This window comes from Barbus barbus, assembly GCF_936440315.1.
Source record: "Barbus barbus genome assembly, chromosome: 7".
Lineage (NCBI taxonomy): Eukaryota > Metazoa > Chordata > Actinopteri > Cypriniformes > Cyprinidae > Barbus > Barbus barbus.
Genome location: NC_136735.1, coordinates 20,821,162 through 20,846,769, shown reverse-complemented (window position 1 = coordinate 20,846,769; position 25,608 = coordinate 20,821,162). Strand labels below are relative to the sequence as shown.

The 25,608-nt window shown below is 38.2% G+C and overlaps 1 protein-coding gene across 3 annotated transcripts in view; it reads left to right on the top strand.

Annotated features, from left to right (window-relative positions):
* The window catches only part of LOC306872818 (mitogen-activated protein kinase kinase kinase kinase 4-like), an 88,004-nt gene that overhangs the window by 41,462 nt on the left and 20,934 nt on the right, over window positions 1–25,608 (top strand). For 2 of the 3 annotated variants that reach the window (XM_079421675.1, XM_079421676.1), the window contains exons 8-19: window positions 2,988–3,042; window positions 4,427–4,505; window positions 5,595–5,770; window positions 6,552–6,624; window positions 6,751–6,961; window positions 10,546–10,707; window positions 10,787–10,873; window positions 12,022–12,168; window positions 13,079–13,312; window positions 18,047–18,150; window positions 18,267–18,406; window positions 20,562–20,659. In XM_079421675.1, the coding sequence (XP_079277801.1) occupies window positions 2,988–3,042; window positions 4,427–4,505; window positions 5,595–5,770; window positions 6,552–6,624; window positions 6,751–6,961; window positions 10,546–10,707; window positions 10,787–10,873; window positions 12,022–12,168; window positions 13,079–13,312; window positions 18,047–18,150; window positions 18,267–18,406; window positions 20,562–20,659 (1,566 nt within the window). Of the gene's footprint in view, window positions 1–2,987; window positions 3,043–4,426; window positions 4,506–5,594; window positions 5,771–6,551; window positions 6,625–6,750; window positions 6,962–10,545; window positions 10,708–10,786; window positions 10,874–12,021; window positions 12,169–12,886; window positions 12,914–13,078; window positions 13,313–18,046; window positions 18,151–18,266; window positions 18,407–20,561; window positions 20,660–25,608 lie in introns of all 3 variants that reach the window. The other variant, XM_079421674.1, reaches the window with a different exon arrangement.

Sequence of the window (25,608 nt, the reverse complement as noted above, 5' to 3'; positions counted from 1 at the left end):
GGTTTAGCTATTTCTAATTACTGGGGGGACTAGCCCTCAATGTCTATGGTGGTTATCACCCTGATCAGACATGAAAATATGTTGTGGCACTACTGTGCAGTCAGTAATATGACGTTAGCAAACTTTATCGATATTTTTGCAAACATTTCTTTGAATAGCATGACCATAAATATGAACACATGATTGAATGTAACATAAGATTACTTTTCCATCCATCCGTCCATCTTCCGCTTATCCGGGGCCGGGTCGCGGGGGCACCAGTCTAAGCAGAGATGCCCAGACTTCCCTCTCCCTAGACACTTCCTCCAGCTCTTCCGGGTGGACACCGAGGCGTTCCCAGGCCAGCCGGGAGACATAGTCTCTCCAGCGTGTCCTAGGTCTTCCCCGGGGTCTCCTCCCAGTGGGACGCGCCCGGAACACCTTCCCAGGAAGGCGTCCAGGAGGCATCCGGAACAGATGCCCGAGCCACCTCAGCTGACCCCTCTCAATGTGAAGGAGCAGCGGCTCTACTCTGAGCTCCTCCCGAGTGACCGAGCTTCTCACCCTATCTCTAAGGGATCGCCCAGCCACCCTGCGGAGAAAGCTCATTTCAGCCGCCTGTATCCGGGATCTTGTCCTTTCGGTCATGACCCAAAGCTCATGACCATAGGTGAGAGTAGGAACGTAGATTGACCGGTAAATCGAGAGCTTCGCCTTGCGGCTCAGCTCTTTCTTCACCACGACAGACCGGTACATCGACCGCATTACTGCAGAAGATGCACCGATCCGTCTGTCAATCTCCCGTTCCATCCTTCCCTCACTCGTGAACAAAACCCCAAGATACTTAAACTCCTCCACTTGAGGCAGGAACTCTCCACCAACCTGAAGTGGGCAAACCACCCTTTTCCGACTGAGGACCATGGCCTCGGATTTGGAGGTGCTGATTCTCATCCCAGCCACTTCACACTCGGCTGTAAACCGTCCCAATGCCTGCTGAAGGTCCTGGCTTGATGAAGCCAACACGACAACGTCATCTGCAAAAAGCAGAGACGAAATCGTGTGGTCACCAAACCTGACACCCTCCGGCCCCTGGCTGCGCCTAGAAATTCTGTCCATAAAACTTATGAACAGAACCGGCGACAAAGGGCAGCCCTGCCGGAGTCCAACATGCACCGGGAACAAGTCTGACTTACTGCCGGCAATGCGAACCAAGCTCCTGCTTCGGTCATACAGGGACCGGACAGCCCTTAGTAAAGGACCCCGGACCCCATACTCCCGGAGCACCCTCCACAGGCCGCCGCGAGGGACACAGTCGAATGCCTTCTCCAAATCCACAAAACACATGTGGACTGGTTGGGCAAACTCCCATGAACCCTCCAGCACCCTGTAGAGGGTATAGAGCTGGTCCAGTGTTCCACGGCCCGGACGAAAACCACACTGTTCCTCCTGAATCCGAGGTTCTACTATCGGCCGTATTCTCCTCTCCAGTACCCTGGCATAGACTTTCCCAGGGATTATTTAGATTACTTTTCATTAATTGTTGTTAATGCCAAAAATGCTTACATTTTATGTGTCTTTTTGTTCGCTTGGGCAGCCATGTTGCCGCCGTAGCCGGTGATAATTCTCATACCCCTTCGTTTGAAGTATGGTACCGAAAAATCTTCATTTGAAGGTCTATCTGCCCCTTTCCCTTTGCCCTGCCCCTCCAACCAGAACAGAATTGAGACAGGTAAGGTGTAGAAATGGTATTGGGCCTAAGTTTCAATATGAGTTCTTAGGTTTGGTAATGGTGGAGCCGGACAATTCAGTAAAAAACAAAATCATGAAAGCATCCGGACTTTAGCCCTCCAATTCTTCTGGTATTTCGGTGATCCTTAGGTTTTGCCTCTGCAAATGGTTCTCCACATCATCCACCTTAAATTTTAGGCTGCTGTTCTCTGCTTTCTGTCTTAACCGCAGTCAAATGGCCGTCTGAGTCATTAAATGCCGTTTCAGTGTCCACAATCTTCTGAGCTAGCGATGAAAGGGTTGTTTGCAACTCATCCTCCGCTTGGGCTGGATCACTAGCTGCCTGCTCGTTCCCCTTTTCAGCCAGAATTTCTGCAATGTATCATCCCGATTTTCCAGATTTTGTTATTTTTCTTGTAGATATGTTATAGTCACTTGCTTTATGAATATGTAACAGAAATAAATAAAACTGCTGAAAAAATGGATGCATGTTCATGGAGCAACTTCCACCTGTGTCTAGTAGGGCTGTGCAATTAATCGAATTCGATTATCATGCGCATCTAGTCAGTAAAACCGGTTTCTTGATTAGTAGTTAATCGCCATCACCTGCTTTCAAATGGAGCAGGAATTACTGCACAGAACCGTAATTCACTGACAAGCTAGGCAATTTGTGTTCATAATTGAAGGCGATTCGTCTGCGATTATGAACGCGAAATTGCCTATCTTGTCGGTCTGAGCGTCTCGTGCAGGGCTCTACATCATGGTACTCTTGATAAGGGATGGTGACACAGAAGAGAAGAATTGTTAAAGTTGTCTTTTTTTCTTTGCGCACAAAAAGCTTTCTCGTAGCCTTGTACAATTACGGATGAACCACTGATGTCACATGGACTATTTTATTGATGTTCTTACTACGTTTCTGGGTCTGGAAACATTCCAGTTTACAGTACATCGTTGACATGAGGGTGAGTAATTAATGACAGAATTTTCATTTTTGGGTGAACTATCCCTTTAAGATTTCTCCCCATTCCCAGCAGCTTTGTGAAGCTCTGTGAAGAAGAAACTCTTACCAAAAAACTTAGTAGTAAGATTAAATGTTTTGTAAATACGGCCCCTGGATTTCTACTGAAGAACTTTCTAGCTCTGAACTGACCTTTTGATGGAAAAACATGTGGGTGCACAGGCTGCTAGACTGCTTCTCACAATAACCAGTTTCTGGTGTGCATATAAATGTGATTGTGTGCTGCAATATTGAGAGACCTTCTTTCTCTCTCTTTCTCCAGAGTGACCTGTGGTCGTGTGGTATCACTGCTATAGAAATGGGTGAAGGAGCTCCTCGTAAGTATCCAGACATTTCCTGGTCTAGTCTGTCCTCTAGGTCATTTCATTCCAGTACAAATGACTAATTGCTCATTAAGATATCAGTCAAATAATAGTATAAATGGTATTACATATAGTACATATAGTAATGTTATTACATTTAGTAATAGTAATTAAACTGAAATATGCAATAAACATTAATTTAACAACATTAGATGTAACGCACAATCCTAATAAACATAACTGATAAGAAAAAACTAAGCAGCATAGTTATTTCAGAGAAAAAACATCAAATTCAAACAAAATTTGAAATGCAACGCAGGGAATTCTGGGAATGTCAATTTACAGTTTTTTCCTGTAAATTTTACAGGAACTTACCGTTAACCATTTAACAGGTTTTTACTGTAGCATTTTCACAGTTTTTTACTGTTAAAATCACAATAATTTTTTACAGTGTAGCTATCTAGGAATGTATGAAACCGAGTTGGTTGAACCAAGTTGACACATATAAAAACTACTAAGTACAGATTTTCCCCAAAAATACTTAAATTGTATTACTTTGTTACATTACACCACTGCATTTAATATTATGCTGTGTTTTAGTTTAACACTTGATTATTAAATTTCTGTAGTTTTTTTTTTTAGACTTAAAACTGAAAGTTTGTATCTTTTTTATTTTTTTTGTCCTATTGTTTATAATTTGCTTATTTGTTGTTTTTAATAACAAAAATAAAATAACTATATGGAAAATGTCATTATTGTAAACGTTTTTTTTTTTTTTTAATACGCTGAAATTTGATTTTGTTCATATAGCCCACCCCTAATACTGACTGTTCAGCTGACGAAACGTCTCTGAGAAGTTACAGTAGACATAAAACTATTTGGAAAGTTGCCATGAAAATTACATGATCTAGGACATTTATGCAGTGTTTGGAATTGTAAATACTGTAAGTCTATCCTTCACAGTCATGTTTGCATCCTTATTATATTCAATATGGTGCCTAACCTGACTTTTTTTTTTTTTTTTTTTTTTTTTTGTCATTATCTTTCATACGTAAACTGTCAGTTCACTCTATTTCAGCATGTTTCAGTGAGAGTAGCAGCAGAATGGAGATCAGCCACCGATAAAGTTGTGTGTGCGAAGATGGTCTATGACCTTTCCTGTTTAAAAAAAAAACATGTTATCTGTTTAGTGATCTTATTTTTACAAAAAAGTATATTGTTAGGTCTTTATTAAATATGTCTGTTACAATTACCTTTTTTGAATACTGAATGCTCTGTTTAAAGTTTTCTGTTGCTCCCCTAGTTTCTCCCCAAGTGTGACTAAAGCTACATTTAAGTGTGTTTATTTTTGTTGTGCTGATGGGCAATTTTTTGTCTTTTCTCCTGTCTCTTTCTGCAGCTCTATGTGACATGCATCCAATGCGTGCCCTTTTCCTTATTCCCAGAAATCCTCCTCCACGGCTCAAATCAAAGAAGTGGTGAGACGATCCCCTGTGATTTTTATTTTAAATTTTTTTCCATCATTGTATTTGTATTTTTTTTAACTATTTTTGAATGATAAATTACTCGTAACAGAACAGCCACATTGGTGATGTCAGATGTTACCAAGATTTTTTTCCATCACAGAAAAACCCTCTCTCTTTTATAGTCATGAAGCTCGTTCTTTACTTTCAATGTGTAATTTCCTATGAGTGACGCTAAAAGAGCAGATGAATGTGAATCTGTCAGTGTTTTATTACACTGGTTGTTGTACATATCGTGGTTGGTCAGAAATGAAATATCTGATGAGTGGCGCTAAAACAATAATGCTTTATCAAATTTGAAAATAGCATACCACCTACACTAAACCTGACTAGGCAATAACAAAAGCAAGCATTAGATAAAAACACATTTGCTGCAACAACCATGCCATTTCAATTCTTTGAGCTCTTTTATCAAGACTAATGTTTCACAGGAAGTTTACAAATGAGCAAGTTTACCATGTCAGCCTTACATGAGGAGCTAATGATATGCCAACATCAAAATGTGTGGTATGCTAAAAGTATTTTGAGGTCATAGCTTTGTATTGTACAAGGTACCTCACAAAAATTAGCCTTTATTAATTGATAATCTCTGTATCCTTTTGGTATCCGGCAAGTGTTGGATGTCAAATTAAAGGATTTTCAATCAGCTTTGGATTTTGCCAATGTCAGTAGTGTAAGTAAATGTGTATTATTTTTCTTTGTTACCTCCACCTAGACATTCCTGTTTATTTGTCAAGAAAATTCTTCCTGGATGAGGAAAAATTATATGTCCAGTGGACTTTTGTTGAAATTGCAGATTTTTGTGTCCCTGCACACAGTCTGATTGAGTCCAGTGTATTATGAGTGTTGAAGTTTTCCTACCTATTTTCAAAACAGCCCTTTTTCACTGTTTTCTCTAGTTGTGTAGCATTATTTAAAAAAATGCCTTTTTACTGCATAGACAGCATATTTTAATTAAAAACCCAAGTTTGCCAATGGTGAATTAGCCCTTTAACGGACCAGACTTTGCTTTTCTCTCTAAGCTTCTGTTCCCATTTTCCAAAGGTCCAAGAAGTTCTTCAGCTTTATTGAAACCTGCCTGGTGAAGAATTACAACCATCGTCCCTCTACAGAGCAACTGTTAAAACATCCATTCATTAGAGACCAACCTAACGAGAGACATGTTCGCATCCAGCTCAAAGACCATATTGACCGCACTCGTAAGAAGAGAGGAGAGAGAGGTTAGACACATTAATACAGGAATTCTTAATAGGATTTGTTTTTTAAATAATAAAACAGTTTATAGTGCTGGGAAAGGGTTTGCCCTGTCTGACTTTGTCTGGATTTTCACTAGGCCATTGTATAATTTCAATTTTAATTTTTTAAATAAAAAAATCCGTTTGGAGAGCTGAAATCCCTGACAGATACTGACGTTTCATTAATGTTTCAGTTTCTCTTTATCAGGTGTTTTGTCTTATGCCATTGTCTGTTTCGTGCTCAATGTAGATAAACGTCAACAAGTGAAGATGTCAACAGTGTGGACACTAGTGCTGGACTGATAATATCAGTTTCTTGATCTTTCATATTCATTGTTTTCATTGTTCATACCTGCATGCCAGAACTCATTTCTCAGTCATGTAGCAAGTTTTATTTGGTACTGAAGCCAAATTCCTTTTCCTGTGGCACAGAAGAACCATTCACACAATTCAGTGCATAGAACATATCAATTTGGGCAACCCCACACTTTCAGTGAACAGATGAGAAACACAGCAAAACATGCATCTGTGGATCAGACCAAGTAAACCTTGCTTATTAGCATTAGTTGTAAAACACAGACAGTACCAATACCACTGCATATAATGTAGTTCAAAAACATATAAAGGTTGCCAACTGTGTAATTCTGTTATCTGAAATTTGTAGTGTTTTATTTCACATTGTAAAGCTGAGTTGAAGTATTTTGCATGAATTCTTTTTTTTTTTTAAAGCAAATCAGATTTTTGATTAATTTCTTTCTCCTTTCAGATGAGACGGAATATGAGTACAGTGGAAGTGAAGAAGAGGAAGAAGAGGCACAAGAACAGGAAGGAGAACCCAGGTATCACAAAACTTGGCAAACCTTTTTTTGTTCCAAAGTAACAAATACTTAGCTTGAGATGTATCTTGAAACTTTCAGTGTATTCCTGGGTGGTTTGTCGCAATTCTTACTGATATATCCCCTTAGTTCTATAGTGAACGTGCCTGGTGAATCTACTCTGCGACGTGACTTCATTCGTCTGCAGCAAGAGAATAAGGAGCGATCAGAGGCACTGAGGAGACAACAGCTACTCCAGGAACAGCAACTCAGAGAACAGGAGGAATATAAGCGGCAATTGTTGGCTGAGAGACAGAAACGCATTGAACAGCAGAAGGAGCAAAGAAGACGACTTGAGGAGGTTGGGCTTCGATATAAATAATGTTATTATTGTCTTAAGGCCCGTTAAGAAACTATATCGTTGGAATCACTTTCAGAACTAGATTTTCTGTTAAACGATACAAACATTGACAGACAATCAGAATCCATCCTACTGTCACAAGCTCGAGAATTTAAAGTGGCAGATGAGTGCACGCTTAGAATAAACAGACGCTAGTGTGGACGCTATTATCGTTATCTTTATAGTTATTGTTCTTGGCGTGAACGGGGCTTTAATCTTGCTTATACTTGTTCTGCATGAACGTACGTGTGTGTTTGTGTGATTTTGGAGAAAATGGAATTGTAGGTGGTTGCTGTGGCAACGAACAACAGTACCTTTATATATTGTGACACGTTAACAAACTTTTTTTGGAGGAATTCTGTTTATAATATTGAGTTTGTTCTTTGTGGTCCTGTGCTGCCTATTAATTCAGTTGATTTTAATACGAATGTATTGGCTAATGTTAAGTGGTTAGATTAGATTAGATTAGATTCAACTTTATTGTCATTGCACATGTAAGGTACAGGGCAACGAAATGCAGTTAGCATCTAACCAGAAGTGCAATAAGCAGAGGTACAGGATATACAGTGCCTACAATATGTTACATATGTACAGAATATACAGATAAGGCAGTAGTACTATGGACATAATTTACAAGTTTTTAAATACTATCAGTATGATATACAGATGGGTGATATGAACATACTATACAGATGGATTGTGCAGTAAATGTATGTACACTGAGCAAAAACTATGAAAATAATTACAAATGGATATGAATAAGCTATAAATTAAGATATATAAACACTAGTGCAATGAACATTGAAAGTGCATAGAAATAAAAATGGTTAAGTGAATGCTTAAGTTTAAATGTGTAATGATCATTATGCAAGGCAGGCACATGTAGTGAATTTGCTTTCACCACCTAGGGAGGCTAAATAGTGTGGTGATGGATACTCACGTCACCGATGACGTTATGATTTTTGGATTACTTGTCACTTAAGGTGCAGTTATGAGTACATCACATAAGAAAGATTGGTGGGTTACCTAACTTGTAGAACCTCTTTCTGTATCATCAACACAAGGAAGACACAAGTGCAATAAAATTAATTTTAACAAAAGATAGACAAGAGTAATCACAACTTCTAAGGGAATACCATGAATGGAAAAGGAATAAAGTGCATAAGATGCATAAAATGCAAGTGATTATTAGTGATCGACCGATATTTATTTTTTTAGAACAGATACCGATAATTTGTTTGTTCCCGATAAACCGATATGCAGAACCGATATTTACTTACTGTTATACTTCTGTTTTTGACACTATGATTACAACACCACTGAACTGAACACCTCCCTCCCTCCACTAAACACCTCCCTCCTTGCAAAAAAAAAGCTCTCGTGTAAGGTCTCGGTCTCTTCCTTAAGCCACTCTTTTACATTTGACAGTGTGGTGTCAGATGAAAAGGCATGTGCCTTGTATTTTGGATCCAGAAGACAGGCAAGGACTGCACATTTCACCTCCTCCACTTTTGCAAACCGTCTGGTGAGACTCTCCAGCATCTCCTGTCTCATTGTTTTAATCCCATGAGAGGAGGGACCTTGGCTGCTGAGCAACATCTTCAGAACTTTGACAGATGGGATGATGCATGGCGTTGAACTTTCGTAGTGGTTCATCTCAAGAGTGACCTCTTCCACTGGAGAAAGGGTGTCAATAAGATTACTGACAATATTCCACTGCTCAGCACTCAGGCTAGTGAACCCACCGTGCTCACTGGCAAATATGTTCAAAGACATTTTTTGCTGTAGCATCCTGACCAGCATGTGCAAGGTGGAATTCCATCGGGTTGGCACAGCCTGAATGATGGAAAGTGCAGGTAGCCCAAGGTCCTGTTGGATCACTGCTGTTTGGCTAGTAATGAATGATTAAAATGGGTAGCACAGCTTCTCAGCACTGACAGAATATTTTGGACAGCTCTTTGTGAGTTGAGGCCATCATTGACAACAAGCTGTAATATGTGGGCACTGCAGCTCATGTCAGGCAGTTCAGCAATTCTCATACCTTTGACAATGTGAGCACCACTGTCCCTGAGAACAAGAACCACTCTGTCTTTGTCAATTTCCCATTCTTCCAGCATTCCCAAGAACATCTCACTAATGTACTCCCCAGTGTGTGATCCAGTCATTGCTTTTGTGTTTAGAATTACTTGTCTGCGAATTCATTGATCATCAATGAAACGGCATGTGAGACTCATGAGGGATTCAGTTGTGGTAAAAGTTATAACTTTATTAAGTAAATCTGATATTACAAAACTGATCTCCAATTATGGTAAAATGCTTAAATATCGGTAAATCGATATATCGGTCGATCTCTAGTGATTATGTTGGGTGTTGCTATGTCAGAGCTATGCTATCTGGAAAGATAAGCAGTTGCTACTCTGAAACAAATAAGGTGAAGAACCTTATTATGCATCAAGCAAATACGAGAAAAATTATTTGTCAACGGCGGTCAGCTATGTAATATCTAATGTAAATTATAAAAATCATATACTGGCAATATAAAACAATGCCAAGGTCTCTGGAAGAGGTTTGGATAAGTGATATTTACGTTCTCTGTGGTTGAGTGAGCAGTACGGTGGCAGTGACTTCATCCACTGGTTGTGCTGGTAACAATGCAAGTGGGGAAAGGAGCAGGAATCCTTGAATATGAAGCTCTGTAGGATGTTAATCTCCTGGAGCACCAAAGGGTCTGGAACAAGAATGCCTGTTTCTGTCTCTCTGGATGGGAGACTCAGAACGGTGTATTGGTTAATGTCTTTCCCCTCACGGGACTCAGAATGGTGGTTGACCTGTTAGTGTCCCTCTCCCTTACAGGACTGAGACTCAGAAGAGGGAGTGTCTTTTGGGAAGGTACATTTTTCCCTTTCCAATGAGGAGGAGATTGCAATTTAGCGCTTCTCCATTTCCGTGCTGTGATTGGCCGTTTCCATCACAAGGGGAGGACATGGTGTGGCCCACCCTTCTTTCCTCCTGTGGAACTTAATTTGCATAGTCCAATCACAAAGTTAGGAAAGTGTCACTAATGTTTTACTAGTGCATTTCTCACTTTCCAAATCACAACCAGAATACCTTTGGCAATGTTACGAACACATTAAGTCCAAACATGATGGAAAAGATTGAACTGTCATACATGCATTCATTTGTTCATTAACAGCTGAGTTTGTGTAAGATGTTTTGCACTACACATCGCTGTCACTGAGAATACTTATTTCTTTGAATAAGTATAAGATGTGTGTGTTGTAGTTTTGCATCAGTTTAAGGTTTTGCTTATGTTAGTCCTCCAAGATCCAATCAGCAAACCTTCTTACACTATTGTTGTCAGAGAGGGGTTCCGCCATAAACTGGGCCCTGGAATGTGCTGTCCACTACACACATTACATGTATAGGACATTTTTAACAGCATTCAGTATGGGATTTGACTGTTTGATGCATAGATTTCAAATACAGTAGTCAACATTTGAAGTGGATCAAAAAAGTTAAGATCAAAAGTCTCTTGACTTTGACAGCAACAGCGACGGGAGCGTGAGATGAGACGGCAGCAAGAGCGGGAGCAAAGACGCAAGGAGCAGGAGGACAAAAGACACAAGGAGGAAATGGAACTTAGGCGTAAAGAGGAAGAAGAGCGCAGGAGAGTTGAAGAGGAAAAGAGAAGGATTGACCTTGAACAGGTGACTTTATAAGTATCTCACAGTTATAATGACATGGAACTTAAGCTAAACACTGATTCTGTTTGTCTCTGTTTGACAGGAGTTTATCCACCGGCAGCTCGAGGAGGAGCAAAGACATCTTGAAATCCTTCAGCAACAGCTGCTGCAGGAGCAGGCCAAACTACTGGTATTAAAAACCTTTGTTTCAGTTGTCATTGTTTCAGCCCTTCAGGATAAAGGCTGTATGTGTTTTATGTTTTAATAGTGTTTTGTTCTTCAAATTATAGTGATTGTTGGTTTGTCTAATATAAGATTTAGCTGTACATTAAGGTTTAGTTTTTTCCTTTTTATTCGCAACATTCCCAAATTCATTAACTATATCATGAAATATCTTGATTCTCATCTTTTATAGATTGTTAGTTGATCTAGTGGGCGATGGTCAAAGTAACCTAATAATGTACATCTATTAACTATGCATAAAAACCTGTCTGTTTACTTAATAAGGCAGTAGACAGGCCCCCCCCCCCATTTGTGTGATTTTAGATCAAATTTCAGTCTGAATGCATTCAACCTTCACATACATTGATGAAATTCGGTAGGCACATCATAACACCTATAAAAAGTTTATTTGACCTATACTATAAACCTAACAGGAAGTCAATCATTTTGATATATATCTGCAAATTTTGTGCTATTTTAAAATTATAAGGTCCAATCTGCACCAGACGTCACATTTGATGAATCCTGCCCCCAAAGACATTCATACATTCCACCTTTCCATTCTTTAAACGCCATATCCTTTGTAGGGTTATGAGAGGCCTGAACACATCTACATATGATGCACTCCCCCAACATGCACTAATGCTGTTTGTAGCTATTTTTTTTGTTTGCTTAGTTTCATTCACAAGGGGCTTTTCTTTTTATAGATTAATGAAATGAAGGAATTTAGAAAATGCTCTTTCCATGAACTGAACCATGACCTCTTATGAAGAATAGTATTGTTGTGTTTTGGCAAGCTCATTTTATTATGTATTATCTTTTGTAGTTGTATTTATCCTGAAACCTTTACATTTATTTAAGTTCTGTTTATAAAAGTTTGTTATAAAAAAAGTTGTTTAAAATTAATGTTGATGGCATATAGTGTTAGATTATGTGCTATACTTACACAGATTTGTCATATATATCATAATATAGCTTCCTCTGTTGTATATTCCCACTTATCCATTGTCTCAGTCAGGCTGTCAAATATTAGCATGATGTCATGAGGAGCATATCCTGACTGTTGTCTTGATACCTGCTGATCCTACTTTATCACCCTGTTTGTCCATCTCTCAGGCTGATGAGAGGTATCGTAAGAATCTTCAGGGCACCCCTCATACTGCTCCACCCAAACAACCGCCTTTGCCGCAAGGATCTGAACTGTACACCAATGAAAACTCCTCCACTGAGTCTTCAGGCATGCACAGGCCTATGGAACCACAAGTAACTTGAGAGAACTCACTCCTATTTTTCCTATTTCTCCTCCCATCTGTCTCTGTCTCTGTTTAACAGTTGTAAGAAGGTTATTCACATTGTTTAAATCTAAAAGTGTAAATGTCAACTCGTAAGGGGTACCATTTTAATACCTTTGTGTCTGTTCGGTTACTTTGTGTGTTTGTTTTATACAGCATGTCTTTTTCTTAGGTGTAAACACATCATAATAGTTAGGGGTGGGAATCTTTAGACACCTCACAATCTGGTCCAATTCTGATTCTAGAATCAATTTGATTTTATGATTGATTTTTTTTTTTTTTTTTTTTAATCTGCAATTTGAATCTGAAACGTGAAACTGATTACCCCTTGCCTAACTGCTAGTTGATAAAACCAGTTGTTAAAACACAGCATAGTGGCTGTTTTTATACAACTGGCCTCTGTTCTGCATCTGGGTGTTAGTTTACATTGGCACCTAGTTTTATCACATGGTGAGAGATCTGTTGGATTATTCATTAAATTAAAAAAACAAAACAATTATGTGTCTGATTGGTCTCGCCACTACACAGTGCCTAATTGACAGCAAGAAGAATACAGTTGTTTTTAGTGCACACAAGTGCCACCGCACAAACAATAAACTTAAAAACATTAAAGAGAGAATCACAATTCATTGGATAATCTTTTTTTTTTTTCCCTCCCACCCCTGGTAATGCTTACTGTGTCACCTAAGACTCATGATGAAACGCGTGACAGACATGTGAGTGAAACTGAACTGTTAAAAGGTTCTGGATGACATAATTCTTCTGTCATCTGGGAATTAATAGTCTCCCTCATATTTCACAGTTGCTCACTCATTGACTGCTCAGTGTGCCTATACCCTCCGTGTCACTCTTACCTGTTGTTCTCTCCCCCTCCCTGAAAGGTCCAGTGGTCTCACTTAGCTGCTCTAAAGAGCAACTCATCTGCACCCCATGTGTCTCGCTCCCAGTCCTTCAGTGATCCTGTTCCAAGTTTTGCACATCTTCATCTTCGCTCTCAGGACTCCTCTCACCAGCACCACCCAGTGCACCCTTCATACCCTGACCACCCACAACCTCCTCAATCCAGGGGCCATGAGGCCCCTGAGCAGACTATTGATGAAGAGGTGCCCCCGAGGGTAAGAAAAGGGACCATGGATTCATTTTTAGAGACATCTGTCTTGCACTAAGTTGCACTATGTTGAGTACATTTATCTTTTCACCCATAACTCTTCAATCGTATAGGCTAAAATCTTGTTTTCAATACTTTTAAATAGATAGTGCACCCCCCTCAAATAAAATTGTGATCAGTTACTCACCTTCCAAACCCAAAGATTATTTTTCCTTTTTAAAAGTCAATGTTTTCATGAAACCTGATTTCTGTCCCTCCATTTAAAGTCTATTCAACTAAAAACTTTAAAGCTTCAAAAAGTTCATAAAGACAACATGAAAGACTGAATATGAATTGAGTGCTTTAATTCAAGTCTGCTAAAAAGACATGATCGCTCAGTATGTTGAACACATTTTATTTAGGCTTTTATGCACATATAAATAATGGAAGCTCAAATGTGCTTGACGTACACAAGCCACCCAGGTTTGTTCGAGTGTGGTTGATCTGTCTAAATTCCTCATTATTTAGATGGTGGATGCATCTACGTGCTTGGACCGGTCGAATGGGGAATCTACCTATCTATATCTAACAAATCTATGGTACAACAATGAGCATGATGTTATTGTTTACACGGTCGCCAAGGACACGGAGAGCGAATGTGGGCAGCCATGCCATCTTTTTCAAAAGTCTCCGTTTTGGTCCGTTTACACTGAAATGTAACCCTGGAGTTTTCAAACTAAAATGAGGTCTGCAACGTTTCCGAAAGTCTCAATTTTTGAGGGTTGAAAACGCCGGAGTAGTGTAAAAGATAGGCGTAACCGTAGCAGAAGTTATGTGTTTTAAAACGAAAACGCACTAGTGTAAACAGCCATAGTTTTACCGTAAAATTTTCTCTCCATGAAAATAGCCAGCCACAGAAGCAGGGTTGCCAGGTTTTCACAACAAAACCCGCCCAATTGCTACTCAAAAGCTTTTGAAGGGGGGTCCTTTGGTAAACATCGCGTTCCGGGTGGTAAAATATAAATTTTTTGGCAGGGCTCCCCTGGTAAAATTTGCATTCCAGGTGCTAAATTTCACATTATTGGGGTCGCTTCAACCTGCGAACATGAAAAACAATCCGCGGCAAAAGTTTGAAAGTAGCCCAATTCCGTGGACTTGGCAACACTGCACAGAATGTTTTTAAAAATAAACACATTAAAAAAAGATGAATACTGGCACGTATGAGATGGTCGTTATGCCACATTCCAGACAAGGTTGGAAGTGTGAACATCCGAGTTGAAATGTCCAGTCAATCACACATCATGTTAACATATTGACCTCGTGATGTCGGCATGACGCAACAAGAGCATTTCATGTTTTCGTGTCGATTAGGCCAAAAACAGTAAAAAAATAAAAATCGTTTTGAAAACCGCTGACGAAGAGTAAAAATTAAGGTATCATTTTATAAACTTAATGTGTAATGTTTTTAAGTTTGACACAAGGTAGCTCCAAACTATGGAATGATATTCCAGACATTATTCAGACGGAATTGCAAATTGTATTTGCAATTGTGTTTTCAATTTGTAGACGCATAAAATGTGACATAATCCAAATGCAAATGCAAATCGCGCATTACCGTTTGCATTTTCGTTTAAGCGAATGCACAGTGACTGCCAAATTTAAAATGGAAATGCAAAGTCCGTTTGCATCTGTGTTTCCCATATCTTACAAGTATTGACCCAGTCATATTTAAATAGCAATTTCAATTACCACGTCTGCTTTTTCACTTTCTCAGCGTCGCGTATGTAGCCAGCCAAAACTCAAATGGAATCGCAATTCCCTTTGTATTTCCATTTCCGATGCCTTACACGGAAACCTGTCAATCAGTGTCAAGGGTGGGATTATGCTATGGGGCGTGTTCGTGTTGGGACGTGACGTCACTCACAGTCAACCGCATTTGGCGGACCATGCGTTCAATGGGTTTACGTAAAATGTGTTGATCAGAAGATCGGGCAGTTTTTTTATGTACAATTTTCATTTAATCTCGTAATGGAGAAGTTAATCTCTCAGGTTGTTTTATATTAAAGGTTCAGGTTTTATTTGTAAAATGCTTAAATACCAGAATGGGTTGAATTTCTAGTTAATTACAGAATAAGCTTCAAGGGTGCGCGAGTCTGTGTTGTGCGTTAGTGTTGTCAAAAATATCGATATTTCGATAAATATCTGAAAGGTACCAATATTAATTTCCCGACGTATCGATACACCGATACTAGCCGAGCTGTCACTTTCACTTCTCTCCAAAGGCGCGTGGACAAGCACCACACGTGACCGCACTCGTCTCCTTCGCTCTGGATAAATGGCAAAAGTGAAGTGAATAGAAAGATGACTGCTCTGGTTGTTAAAGAACACAGCAGGAGCGCTATCTGTAGGGATCTATGATCTCCGCGATGCAGAGAACGCGCACGGAATCCAGTCATAAACACGGAATTTACAGTTTAACGCGGAATGTCACGGAATTTGTCAAAGTTTGGATGAATTAATCAAAAGTAGGTCATTACACTTAAATCAAATCGCGATATGGACTAGTATCTGTAAATATTAAGCTGCAAAACGTCTATTTAAATATGAACCCTGCATGTTCTGCGCGTCTCTGTGTGAATGTGCTGCACGTGCGGTTGGTTGTTTATTAATGTGGCGCTCGGGGTGATTTCAGCGTCTGCCGTCTCAATGAGGACATAAATACATCAACAATATCTCCAGAACTGATCTGAAAGGCACTTTATGAGCATTTTACCATTTAATTTGAGTAAAACTAGCGTCATATCATACACAGAACTTTAAAAGTATTCACGGCAACCCGTCAAAATAAAAGGTTTAACTCTGTTTAACTTAGCCTATTAAAGACTGTGTGCCAGAAATAGGCTATATTACTATTATTTAGTAGAATGTACATAATACTACTACTTACTACTACTGTTAATTTTTTTTTAAAGAAATAATCACAAAATATTTAAATTTTAATAGTAAATCCCCTTCATTTGCCAAAAATGTAAATGTTTAATTTTCTTTAATTCAAATATAAATTAATTAAAATAGTTTTATGCCTTCATCTGATATCCAGTAAAATTTAAATACACAACACAGAATTTCTGAGGGGGAGAAAACATTTCATAAGGCTACTGTAAGAATAAATAAAAATTGTTTGTATGCATTCAAATAATAGACATGCTAAAACACAGAATTTGGTAACTATAAAACATAAGGTGAGGAAAAAAATAAAACATTTCATACGGCCCTAAACGTGTCATTTTTGTTACACTTTTAATAAATTAAATGTTAAATTGTATAATTTTCATGATTTTAATGAATTAGTCATGCTTTTAGATTAATAGCATTTAATTTGACCATTAAAAAAAAAGAGTCCAGAAAAATTCAAACGGGAAAAAACGGGAATCCAGAAAAATTAAAATGGAAAAAATTGAATGTAGAAAAAAATAAAATGGAAATTGGGGAAAAATAAAACGGATTTCATAGGGCCCTATATCTGTAAATATTTTGGTTATGAAGCAAATGAGAATATCAACAAATAGAACTTTGGATTTTAATTAGTATATATATTAGTAAACGTTAGTTTCAATTAAAATTTTACTAAGATTAATAAAAGATTAATAAATAAAACAAATGCAGTACCTCAAGACATTTTTTGTTCATGTAAAATACACCGCATGTTCTCGACTTGTTACATTTATCTTTAAATAAAAAAAAATACCCCCTTAATATTGTGGCAGTTTTTTTCTCTGTGGTATCGAAAATGGTATCGAATATCGATATTTTTCAAGGTATCGTATCGAAGTTAGAAATTCCAGTATCGTGACAACACTATTGTGCGTATCATCACAGGGGAAGGAGCACTCGATGGAGACACGTCCGATGTTGATTGTTCCAGAGCTGCAGCCGCCTCTCGCAGCAGTTGAGAGATTGACTTCTCCATTACGAGATTAAATTGAAAATTGTACATAAAAAAACTGCCCGATCTTCTGATCAACACATTTTACGTAAACCCATTGAACGCATGGTCCGCCAAATGCGGTTGACTGTGAGTGACGTCACGTCCCAACACGAACACGCCCCATAGCATAATCCCACCCTTGACACTGATTGACAGGTTTTCCGTGTAAGGCATCGGAAATGGAAATACAAAGGGAATTGCGATTCCATTTGAGTTTTGGCTGGCTACATACGCGACGCTGAGAAAGTGAAAAAGCAGACGTGGTAATTGAAATTGCTATTTAAATATGACTGGGTCAATACTCGTAAGATATGGGAAACACAGATGCAAACGGACTTTGCATTTCCATTTTAAATTTGGCAGTCACTGTGCGTTCGCTTAAATTAAAATGCAAACGGTAATGCGCGATTTGCATTTGCGTTTGGATTGTCACATTTTATGCGTCCACAAATTGAAAACGCAATTGCAAATACAATTTGCAATTCCGTTTGAATAATGTCCGGAATATCATTCCATACCAAACTATGCTCGTTGGAAGCAGTGATCTAAAACACTGTTTAACTGTGTGTTAACATTTATTACCAACACATCATCAAGACTGGTTCTTTTAAATTTGCCATGTTTGGTCATTTTCTCCACTTTTTAAAACTGCTTGATCCTTCAAAATGCTGCTTGTTGTTATACAAGTAGTAATTTGTGCTAATTGCTTCAAAATCAAATGTAATCTAATATGCACGTAATATTTACAAGATCCTCTTCTTACTTTCCTGCAAGGTGCCAATAAGAACAACATCCAGATCTCCTGTATTGTCCCGTCAAGATTCTCCACTACAACCTGGGCTGCATAACAACCAAGCTGGACAGAGGAATGCTGGAATGTGTGATCTTTAACATAATTTCTATGCAGAATGTTCACCTCTGACATTACATGTACAAGTTTATGTTTCTCAGGAACATTTCCGTAATTTTGTCTTTTGACCTCTCATCCCTTTAGTAACGTGGAGCCACGGCTGCTGTGGGAGCGAGTTGAACGGCTCTCATCTAGACCAGGTAGTGGGAGTTCCTCTGGCTCCAGTAACTCCAGCTCTCAGACTGGATCACAGGCCACCTCAGGGGAGAAGTTCAGGGTCCGTTGTGAGTAGTTTTTTGTTTTTTAAATAAAACACTGACATACAAACTAATTCAACACTTACAAACATGATTCAATGCAGGTGTGTCCAAATCTCTTCCTGGAGGGCCACACCTGAACCAGAGTAAATCAAGGTTTTCAGACTCACTCCCTGTGCCCAAAATTGCCCCCTATACCCTTAAACAGGGCCCTATTTGAGGGGACAGCCATTTTAGTGGTGTCAGAAACCTTAGTAGACATTATCGAGTCTAGCCACTAACACTAAACTTCCAGGCAAGTATGTTGAAGCTGGCTGAGGCTAAACTTTGCAGGAATACTGGCCCTGAAGGAGCAGGATTGGACACTCCTGCTCTTATGTCATGAATAAAAAGTAAAAATTAAACACATACATACTGTAATGTTTAATTTTTAATGCTATAATCCCAAATTGGTGCTCTTTGTATAGTGGAATTTAATCATTGATGGTCAACAGCAAAATTGTAAATTGGTAAATTCTGAAGTTGTCTGTGTCTGTTCAGGCATCTTGTGCTGATGTATTCCTCTGTATAAATGTAAAAACCTGGAAGTTGAAAGGGAGTCGTTCTGACAGTCGTTTGGTTCCAATAAAAACAGTTTCGACACGGACATTTTGAGTTCTGAAAAACGTTTTTATATGATCTCTTATGTCAAAAGATAAAATGTGATTCCTCAATTCATGACCTCTTTTCAATTAAAAATCTCCCAAACGTATTACTATTTAAACAGGAAATGTAGTGCCTATTTGTTGACATCGAAGGAGTTGTCTTTAAATCTTGATGTCAAGTCGTGATCAAATGACATATTAATCAGAATTAGCTTTATTGCCAGGTATGTTTGCACATACAAGGAATTTGTTTTAGTGACAGTAGCTCCACAGTGCGACAGAATGACCGCAACAGGACAAGACACAGATAGTAAAAAAATTAAAATAAAATTCCATTCTGGAGAGCAGGGGGGTTTCTCCTGAAGTCCACGATCATCTCCACAGTTTGGAGCGTGTTCAGCTCCAGGTTGTTAAGACTGCACCATACAGCCAGCTCCTTACCTTGTCTGCGTAGAGGGAGAAGAGCAGTGGGGAGAGAACGCAGCTCTGAGGAGCTCCAGTGCTGATGGTGCGGGTGCTGGATGAGAATTTTCATAGCCTCACTAGCTGCTGCCTGTCTGTCAGGAAGCTGTTGCTCCATTGACAGATGGAGGTGGGGACAGAGAGCTGAGTTAGTTTGGACAGGAGGAGGTCTGGAATGATAGTGTTATAGGCCGAGCTGAAGTCCACAAACAGGATCCTCACATAACTTTATTTAACTTTGCATAACTTTATTCTTTCATCTGCCACTGTCAGGTCTGGGATACTGTATGTCAGTCTAAAATTTCATGAATCAGTATCTGATTTTGATAATGTTGGTAACATTTTCATTGTGAGTACCTGTGTTCTAATGTGCCCTTATTTAACTTTTTGTTTTAATAAACCAAATTCTGTCAGGACTACTATCGTCAATGATGATTGACAATTAGCATACAGTTTGGATTGGCAGTATGGTTCTGTTCTGGGCAAGAGCTCCCTGTGCATCCATGCAGCCTAGCATGGATGAGAGCAGCGATAACCCCCTTAGGGTAAACAAAACAGAACCAACATAAATGTATTGTGGATACTATTTATGTTCAATAATTTAATGTAAACATTTTAGAAATTAGTCTGAATCAAACTGTAATCAGGAGGCCAAATCCTGACTGGACAGAGGAGGGTAATTATCTATTGAGCAACGCAAAAGCTGCTGATAATACTGAAGGACCTTATATATGGGTGCTTTGTGTTGTATCCCTATAGGTAGATGGGGATCAGCTGCGAGTCAGCTGATGCAAGCTTGACAAACGTAACCTGCCAGAACTAACACTATGCTTGATTTTTATAGGTGTATATTAGTTGATGTATATTAAAATATTTAGAGTGCCAAACATTAGATTGCCACTCATAAACCCACACAAATGAAATCAAAACTTGAAGCGATTCTTCCCCTGTATAAGGCATTTCTGTGAGCTTTTTCTACAAGCAGTGGCGACCTATAGCTTTGGGAAAAAGTGATCTGGATGTGTCCTACCCGTCTACCTGCAAATAAATCTTGTGCTCTTTCACTCTCTCTGCAGCCTCTTCAAAGTCTGAGGGCTCACCAATGCAGCGGCCAGAGATTGCTGGGAAGAAGTCAGAAAAGAAGAAAGACTTTGTAAGACCAGCTAGACATGCTGTAAGTAACTGCTGTCCTGAATGTCAAACCATCTGATTTGTTGGTGTACACTACAGACATGTCAAAAGGCCTCATATTCAAACATATTTTATTGAACTAAATGATAGACACATTCACATGGAAAATTTTTACTCTGGTTGTAGCTCTCTCTTCCTCTACTCCTTTTGCAATATTTTGAGTTTTGGAATTTTTTTGTACTGTCCATGGTGTTCTTCACAATGATCATCTTCACCATTAATCAATCAATCAATCAATCCCAGTGACAATTTAAACTTGTTAGTGTGGTGAGTTGGATGCCATGTCTGCACATATTGTATTGCGATATTTGATTTTACTGCACTTGGATCTTTTTGAATAGCTGTACATTTTCTGTTCAAGTGAACACCACATCTTATTAAAGTTTTTTGGGGTTTCTTTTTTTGTTTTTTACATTTTGAATGTTACACTAGATGCGTTTACATGGACCATAGTAATCCGATTGTAATAGGACTAGAAGCACAATCGGAATAAAAAAAAGTCACATGTAACCACGTCAATCGGATTGAATTGGCCAGATCTGATTAAAATTTCGATCATATTGTAAGGGGTGGTTTATTCCTTTTGTAATCTGAGCAAGAGGACATGTAAACACTTGATTGAACTGAAAACCCGAAACTGGAAAATACGCATATGCAGTGATGTAAAAATAGCGTAATGACTGCTCTTTGGTGAATAAAGTGTCATAAATGAGTGTCCAGTCATTCTAAAATTCTGCTTTCACTCAGCGTCTGTGAAGTAGAGCAGCACAACGTCCAACTAGTCCTTGCTTAAGACTCTCGTCCACAGACGACTGGTTTTGAGTGCGGAAAGGGGCACTTTTACGGCTTTCTAAAGTAAGCAGCACAGCACAACAGTTCATGTGCTGGTCGTCGTCACCTAATTAGGACCCAAAGTAACATTTAGATAAATACAAAGTGTGCTTTTTAAAACGGTATGCAACAACAGCGGGAAACTCTGTATATTCATGCAGTTTGCACGTCAAAAGATTAAATCCGATCAGAAGTTTGTGACAAACGCTCACATCAACCCGATCACTTTATTTAGTGTTCATGTAAACGCTATGTTCAGATTCGTCGATCAGAATTAATTTATTCCGATGGAAGCAAAAAGTGTCTTGTCTTTTCTCGTGATCTTGACATAAAAGTGGTTCCTGTAACAATGATTGTTAGATTTTTTTTTTTTTTTTTTTTTGCATCAAACAATGCATCATGAGTCTACTGTTGCTATAGTAATGAACGCATCCTTGAAGGGGACATTCTATAATGCTCATCCTGGCTTAATGCGTTAATGGAGAGTGTTTTTAAAAGGCCAAACTCAGTATACACATTATTACTAATTCATACTATATATAGACAAGATGATGAGCCCGTAATAAGAACACAATGCGTTTAGTTACACGTTAAGTGTTTTCCTCCCATAGAATACCATACAGACAACACTTAACACTTGCGTTAAGGCAGTGTTTTTAAAAGGCCAAACTTGGTAAATGCATCATTAATAAAGCATTCTATGCACAGACAAGCAAATGAGCCAATAATTAGCGCAATACGTTTAACCTGTTAAACATTTTACCCATAGAAAACCATTTTAAAGGGGTCATCGGATGCCCATTTTCCACAAGTTGATATGATTCTTTAGGGTCTTAATGAAAAGTCTATAACATACTTTGGTTAAAATTTCTCAATGGTAATGTAAAAAACTTTTTTTTTTTTACCGTCAAAATTAGCTCTGTTTTCAGCAAGCTGTTTTTAGTCCATGTTTCTTTAAATGCTAATGAGCTCTGCTGACCCCACCCCTCTCTTCCATGGAATGACGAGCAGACTGTAAACTTCAGCCTGCGAAACTGGCTAACTAGCACATTATTAGAAAAGGCGATTTGCAAAGATTCATAAAAAACCCTTATACTCCCTTCTTCTGTAGGTGAGGCTGGATCACGAATGATTTGCGCGAACAGACGCATTTAGGCAGATCGGGATTTGCGCATTCAAAATGAAAGTAACATTAATTCTCTGTGTCTTCAGCGGCTCAGATGTCGGGAGTAAATGACGACTGCTATGTTCATTACTACATCCAACAACAAAACACCTCAATCGCTTAATCTGAGACATTCTTGTCTTGAGACATTCTTGTGAGTCGACACAATGGTAGACAGCTCTCAGCTCACTCAGTGCAGGTCTAAGGGAAGATGGCCTTGTCAACTATCATGGGAACAGCCTGTGCAGAACTACGTCATTCTGACAGGAATCTCAGAACAGCCTGATTTGAGAGAGGGGATTTTAAAATAGGAATTAAAAAAAAAAACACTTGAGTGGATTTTTATCATTATAGGATGGATGTGTACAAACACTTCCAACACACATTTATGTTGTTTCAACAACATGACCCCTTTAAGAAAAACAAGTTGCGTTCGCATCCAGGACTCATCTGCTTGTCTGTACACAGTATAATTTATTAATAATATTTATTTAGTTGACAGGGACAGTGTACATTAATAAAACATTCCTGTAAATGTACCAGAATTAGCCAAAGGCTATTTTACATCCGTAGTCCCTGGACAAGATGTTTCAAGTCACCCTAAATTAATTTAATTAAAAATACATACTAGAACATTTAGTAATTACACAATACAAATCATACAGTAGTGTTTTGAGAACTATATAGGATCAATTAAAAACAATGCAAACAAAATACAAACAATAATAGGATAGCTAGCAGATATAAGATTCTAGTGTTGACAAATCTGAGTACTAATTAACCAATTCTTCAGTTCAACTCTAAATAAAACGTGTCTAGATCGCTCTTATAGTTGTCGGAACAGTATTCCATTCTCGTGCAGCTTTGACACAAAAAGCAGACTGACTAAATTTACTTTGTCTAAGTGGTATGATACAGTCTCCTCTTAATGCGCCTCTTGTAGTGCGATAATCAGTTGTTCTGATATGAACTATCTGACTAAGAGGGGGAGAAGATAAACCATAAATTGTTTTATACATCAAGCATACATTTGCATACTTAATCATGTTTTCCCAACTTAACAAATTATATTTTTCCAGTATTTGACAATGATGATGATGTACCGATTTCATATCTTAGACGCTAAGTGTACGTTTGTGTAAGGACTCTAATGGTTTTAGAGTCACTGAACTCGCCTGAGACCAGGTGGTTGAACAGTAAGTCATGTGAGAGATAACCATAGAATACATATACATCTTAGCTGCCTCTAATGACATGTAATCTCTAATAAACTTTAAAATTATAGAGATTAAACTTAACCTGCTTACAAACCTTTTTAACTTGAGCTGTAAATGTAAATTTAGAATCAATCAGTATTCCCAGATATTTATATTGAGGCACTACCAGCAGCCTCACCACTGACACGTAAACATCCAGCTCTTTAATAATACTGTAAGACTTTGGACACATTTAGTTGTAAGCAATTCTCTTTTAACCATGCCGACACATTAACCAAAGAATTTGTAAGTTCATTTGCAACCTGTGTCAGACTATTACCATGTATATAAATTACTGTATCGTCCGCATACATTTTTATATTAATGCCAGGACATGCAAATCATTTATATACATAGCAAAAAGCATTGGACCCAAGATAGATCCTTGCGGAACACCAGTTGATGTACCTAAATCATTGGATAAGCGATTTTGTTCTCTAACACACTGAAATCTATCTGATAGATATGACTCTATCCAGTTAAGTGTATGTGATGAGAAATTAAAAGATAACTTAGACATAAGGATTCTATGATTAACGGTGTCAAAGGCTTTCTTTAAATCAAGGAACACTGCTCCAACTACACCACTTTTATCTAAGAAAGTTTTAATATTTTCTATTAAAAAACAATTTGCGGTTTCCGTTTAGTGTTTTGCTCTAAAACCAAACTGCATTGGATGCAATGAAACACAGAATACTAATCTGTTCTGCAACTAGTTTCTCCATAACCTTAGAAACAGTGGGTAAAATACTAATTGGCCTTCCAAACACTTGAGAATGTTCCCTGGGAAATTGAAAGATTAATAACTTTAGTAATAGGTTTAATTAGGGTCAAACTAGACTCTTTGAGCATAACAACATCCATGCCATATTCATCTTTTGCTCCAGATGATTTAAGAGATCTAATTGTTCTCATAACATCAGAATCACTAACAGGCCTTATTCTAAAAACAGGCTCCACTGTTGTAACTGGACAGACATTAGTATACGTAGGCGGAAAACTACGAGTAATAGTTTCTACGGAATCAACAAAATGATGATTAAAAATCACTACCACCTCAGCTGGATTGTTTGTTAATTTCCCTTTTACTTGAAGTTCTAGAATTTTCTTATCTTCATTTTGTCATCCTGTTAATTTTTTTTTAAATGATTCCATAGGATTCTAGGATTGCTTCTTGCTTTTTCTATCATAGTGAGGAAAAAATCTGGGTGGATATGGAATATATCACTTTATATTAGGTGGCCTTAACTACTATGTACTTAGATAAAAAAAATAAGTACAATGTACTTGTTGTGCTCATATTGCATTGCAAAACACTTTTGCTGCTATTGAGGTGGGATACGGGTAAGGTTAGGGACAGGTTTGGTGGTATGGATTGGTTTAAGGGTGGGTTAAGGTGTAAGGGAAGGGTCAACAGTGTGATTATAAATGTAATTACAGAAATTAATTACAGATGCAATTACATATAGGTATTTTTAAAAATATAAGTATGTAAAAACATATGTACACTAAGTGCATTGTACCAAATTATTAATTTAAATGTAAGTACCTAGTAGTTAAGGCCACCTAATATAAAGTGGGACCCTCAATTTAGTATTAAGTGAGGTTTTCAAAGCATTATCCCTTTCTTTCATCAAATTCAGAATGTCTACATTTATCAATGGGACCATATTCTTTTTC